Source organism: Nycticebus coucang, chromosome 18 (assembly GCF_027406575.1).
Source record: "Nycticebus coucang isolate mNycCou1 chromosome 18, mNycCou1.pri, whole genome shotgun sequence".
In the NCBI taxonomy this organism is placed as follows: domain Eukaryota; kingdom Metazoa; phylum Chordata; class Mammalia; order Primates; family Lorisidae; genus Nycticebus; species Nycticebus coucang.
In genome coordinates, this window is record NC_069797.1 from 45,649,519 (window position 1) to 45,654,472 (window position 4,954).

Here is a 4,954-nt window from a genome sequence, read left to right on the forward strand (position 1 = left end):
CTCTATATTTACAATAACTGTAAAATAACATTGAACTCTATAGCTTCTTCGAGGTCCAAGGAAAACCAAAACACTTTCCGAAGAATGGAAAATAGCTTTTAAAAAGTCCTTCTACAAAAGTTCTCCCATCTCTTTGTACTTTAAGAAAAAAAAATAACTTTCCCCCCCTGCTTCGCCATGCGAAGGGCACTGGAATATAAATAGCAGGTTAACATTATTAGCAACAACCAGAATAAGTCTCTCTTTTCTCTGTTTTTTGTTTTCCTTTTGCTTATTTTTTTTTAAAAATACAGTAGAAGCCGGTAACTTTTAACGTATAATACTGACCTTTTAATAAGTAAATTAAAACTGGTACCGTATATACACACACATATACATTCCTACACAGTTAAACAGTGCATTACATGAACCAGAAAGCTAGGTCTCCGTAGCCAAAAAAAAAAAAAAAAAAAAAAGTTCATTGAAAACCCTCGCTAGAGGGTGGTGGAACTGGTTGGAGGCGGTTCAGCGGGCGTCCGTAGGGATCGATCAAGTGTCCGGGTGCGGGCAGGGGGCCCCCGAGTTCTAGCACGAGCACTTGCACTCGGAAATGATGGGGTACTGGATGGGAATCCAGCCGCAGCGCTGGCCCCCGCGCCGCTGACAGCGCCACCGCAGCACCGTGAGGTGCACGGACTTGGACGGCTTGCACACCATGCCCTCGGGCACCGAGCACGAGCGCTTACTGAAGCAGCTGCCCACCTTCACGTAGCGCGGCCAAAAGCGGCTGCCTAGGTCGTTCCACGCGTACAGCACCGGGCAGAAGGTCTGCGACCACAGCCACATCTGTAACTTCCTCCGAAGCTTCTTGCTCAGACGCTGCTTCTTGCCCTGGGCCAAGCCCTCGGAGAACTCCAGCCCTTTGATCTCGCTCGGCATGGCCCCCGACGGCCGCTGCCGCAGCAGCTGGTCCAGCTCTGCCAGGTCCTCGGCGCCCCCAGCCGTACCCCCGCCCCCGCCAGGCCGGTCCTCGGGGGGCGAGGTGGCCATGAAACCCGGGTCGTAGTGGCCCCCGAGCAGCGAGCGCAGCAGCGTCTCGTTCAGATCCTTCTCCTTGGGGTCAAAGATAGGGTCCGGGTGTTCGATGAGGTCTACCAAGGGCAGGTTGTCGCTGGGAGCCGGGCGGATGTGGAGATAGTGCTGGCCGCCCGCCGGTGCTGCCCGCAGCCCCAGGACCACCACCAGGGCGTAGAGGGTGACCCCCAGGCTGGGGCAGCGCTCCATGCCTCCGGCGCGCGTCCGGGGCTGCTGCTTCGTCCCGCGTCCCCGGAGGAGAGCACGCCGAGCCCGCGGCGCCGCCGCGCTCCCCCGTCTCTCCGGAGGCGGCTCACCCGAGGCTGGGCAGGCGCAGGGCCGGCAGCATGAGCCGCGGGGAGAGCCCTTAGCGCAGTGCCGGCTCCCACCGGGGCGGAAAAAAGGCACACAAGTTGGCCGCAACTCCTCTCCCCTGTCTATTCGGGGAGGCGGCCGCGGCGGGGCATCCGAAATTACTCCAGGGCGACCGCGGGGCGCGGGGGGCGCCGGTTCCTCGCTGCCTTCCCGGGCCGCCGGCGGCGCTGGGCGCGTGGACGAGCCGCTCTCCCCTCCTCCTCCTCTCGCTGCTCCTCGTCTTGCAGATCTGTGCGGCGGCGCTGGCCGAGCGGGTCCTAGGGGCACTTCCCTCCGCCTGCTCCCGGCTCCGCGGCCGGCTCTGCCCGGCGGACTCCAGCGGCGGCGGCGGCGGCGGCGTCCGCGCACGTTGGCACCGGTTTGTCTGTCTCGCAGGGTCCAAGCCTTTAAATTTCCTGCACTTTCAGTTCCATCACCATGGAAACCACTGACTCTCTCGGCGTTGCCCCCTCCCCCTTCTTCCCCCCAAACAACAACCCCACCCCCCACTTCTCCACCCCCGAGGAGCCGGAGCGGCACAAGCTCCGGGGGAAGCCTCCTGTACTCGCCGCAGAGGCGGCGGCGGCAGCGGCTTCGGCAGCGCCCAGGGCTGAGCCCCGCCGGACCCAGATGCCCCGGGAAGCCGACAGTCCGGCTGCCCGCCGGAGCTCACAGGCGGCGGAGGCGGCGGCGACGGCGGCGGCAGCAGCGGCGGCGGTGGCGGCGGCGGTGGCGCTTGGCAGGTCTCTGCGCAATTTTCTCTCTCCCCCACCACCCACCCCCCTTCTCCTCCTCCTGCAAAATGCACCGCCCCCCTCCTTTCTCCTGGAGCAATGCAACTGGGGCTCTAGGCGCCCCGCCAGCGCCAGTCTTGGGGAAAGCTCGCGGCGGCCCTGGAGCCGGGCTGGAGGGTGCAGGGCCAGTGTTGGGGGGTGGGGTGCTCTCAGTGGGGCTGGGGGTTTGCTCACTAGGTGGGTGCTTTGCACTGAGAGGGGAGCGGCGGGGAGGTGCTTGGGGCTTGCTTCTTGGTGCAGTTCGGAGCAAGAAATTTCTTCATGTGCATGGAGCATTTTCTCTGGACGCGTCTCGCCTTCTCTCCCGGGCTCAGTCTAAGTCCCCTCCCCCAACACACACAGACACACACACACACACACACACACACACACACCCCACCCACTTTGCACCGGGGAGTCCGAGAGCTGCAGCGTTGCGCTGCGCGATGTAATTCCTAGGAAGCGCTTCTGCCGATCTGTCCCCCAGGCCCATGAGGGGTCCGTTCCTCACCCTCCTCCTCCTCCTTGGCCGGGTCCTGCACCCTGACTGGCGGAGCCTCAGGGGCGCGTCCTGTTCGCCTGCGGTTCCCCTTAGCCTGCCCGGCTCCGGGCGACCGCCTCTCGACTCCTTGGGGGCGGCGCGCCCTCTGCTGGTCTGCTGCGAGCCCTGCACCTGGCGCTGGCGGGGACGGCCGTGCGAGGTGGGCTGTCGGTGACCCCCTCTGCCCAGCTCAGCTTTTACTTCGCTGTCCCTGTCATTTGGTGTCTATGCCGAGGGGTCCCTTCTGGTTCTGGCTATTTTCTCAAAGCTCTCCAGACCTTTAGTGTAAACAAACTTCGTGAGATTCCTCCCCAGGCCTCTTAAATTTCACAAGAATCTGTGTTGTAAATCGGCATCAGTGGGTGCTCGTGGGGACCAGAAACTTAAAAGGTGAGCTGACGGTAGGGGCACGTGACTCCCGGCTGGCTTCTACCCGGGTATAACCATGCTAACTTTCACAAGTCACTCCTGTGGCACTGTATACTTAAACTTTTGCGTCAGTGACATAACTTCATTTCTCTTCTGGCCCTGCCCTTCTGTGTGAGTCTAAATAAATCTACCGGATCTTTTCTCTTTCAGAAGCAGTTTCTCTTTGATAGGCGATGGGTACTGAAATGACACCTCCGATTAATTTTCCCTTGGATGAGGAACTGGAATTTACTCTTCAAAATTCGAACCCAATTTGCTCTGCGGTGGATGTGATTGGAATCTGGGAAAAGGTGGAGAAGAGAGACTTGGAGTGGATGAGTGACGTATTCCCCAGTCTTCCACGGAGTGGGGGGTTAGGGGGTCCCATTGTGACAGCCTCTATCACACTCTCTTTCCCCCAAAATTTGGTTTTTCCTTTCACCTTGCCTACCTCCCCCCCTCCCCCATATTTTACCATCCGTCTAAGGAAGAAAGCAAACACTTTGTTGCATAGTACATACAGTTTTTCTGCAGGACCTCAGCCTTTGAGAGGGATGGCCACTTTCAGCTGAAAGCGTTTTATGGGATTTTAAAATCTTGACAATCTCGCTTTGATGAACACTGGAGATAAGAACAGCCCCTTGCTTGTTTGAATTGGGTTGATTCTGAAATCATGTGTGATTAGAACCTGGCACCTAGTAGGCCCTTAAACCACACTCTTTTCCTTTTGATGGCTTTATGGGGACTTGGCACTAGTTTGTTTTCTTACGAAGATTAAACATCCCAGAGCAATTTTGTCACTGGTGTGAATTAACTAAGAAAATAACATTTTAGTAGAGTTCAAAGGCTAAATTTTAGCCCAGCTCTCCTGAGATGGTAGGTTCTAATTGGTGACATTATATTGTACTATTTTATGTTCTGTCAGTCTCTCTCTCTCTCCTCCTTCAAGTCATCTATTTTTTTGTTTGAAAGCCAACCCAGATCTTTAAGTCCTTTATTTAGGTTGGCTAGATTTGACTGAACAGCACAAAAGTTCCCTCAGGAATGAGAAACAAGCTGTGTTTGAGAATCGATTGGGTGACCTGTTTATGAAGTGTCCACTGGATAAAGACCACAAAGAAAAGAGAACTCAGGGTTGGTGCCCACCTCACAAGACTTTCGCAGTCCAGCTAAGTGAGCTATGCCAAGCATATGAAGAATATATTAAAAGGACATGGGAAATGTTTATAAACTAATTCCCTTAACAGTGTAGACAAGTGTTTCACAACCTTTCTTTAAAACCCACCGTCTCCTTTTGAGAAATATAACAATTGCATGCTCCTCTTTGAATGGTGTTTAAAATTTTGTTCTACCTTATGGTGACTGAAAGGAAGCCAAAGCAATTATAATATTAACTGTACTGTTTCCAAACTTCACTTACCTTGTCCACTGTGGAGTTCTGAAATGCTGCACCTGGTGGAGCCTGCAGGCCCCAACTCTGTGCCCATGAACTTAGGTGCTGAGTGACTCTGGGGATGTTGGTATCAGAGACTAAGCATTTCTAATACCTTAATGGTAGAGCTGAGCTTTAGCTGAGCTTGATGAAGAAAAAGGATGTATTTATCTGAGCAGAGAGAGGAGGAGATTTGAGACACAGGATATGGGTCTGCGTGAAGAGGGGAACCACAGTGTATGACATCCAGCCAGAAAATATGGAGATATGGGGAGCAGAGGAAGAAATGCTATAGGTAGGGAAGTCAACACAGACACAACTTCTGGATCAGGTGGGTTTGTGCTGGAATTTCGGTCCTGCCACTCACCAGCTGTGTTAGCATTTAGCACGGGC

General features: G+C 55.1%; 1 protein-coding gene across 1 annotated transcript; it reads right to left on the bottom strand.

Annotated features, from left to right (window-relative positions):
• Positions 1 to 264: 264 nt before the first annotated feature.
• NOG (noggin) lies at positions 265 to 1,852 on the bottom strand. Its single transcript, XM_053569473.1, has one exon. The coding sequence runs from the start codon at positions 1,261 to 1,263 to the stop codon at positions 565 to 567; it is 699 nt and encodes a 232-aa protein (XP_053425448.1). The 5' UTR covers positions 1,264 to 1,852; the 3' UTR covers positions 265 to 564.
• Positions 1,853 to 4,954: the final 3,102 nt, after the last annotated feature.

Excerpts from the sequence above, each read along its gene's own strand:
- NOG (XM_053569473.1), bottom strand. The coding sequence starts at position 1,263 with ATGGAGCGCTGCCCCAGCCTGGGGGTCACCCTCTACGCCCTGGTGGTG.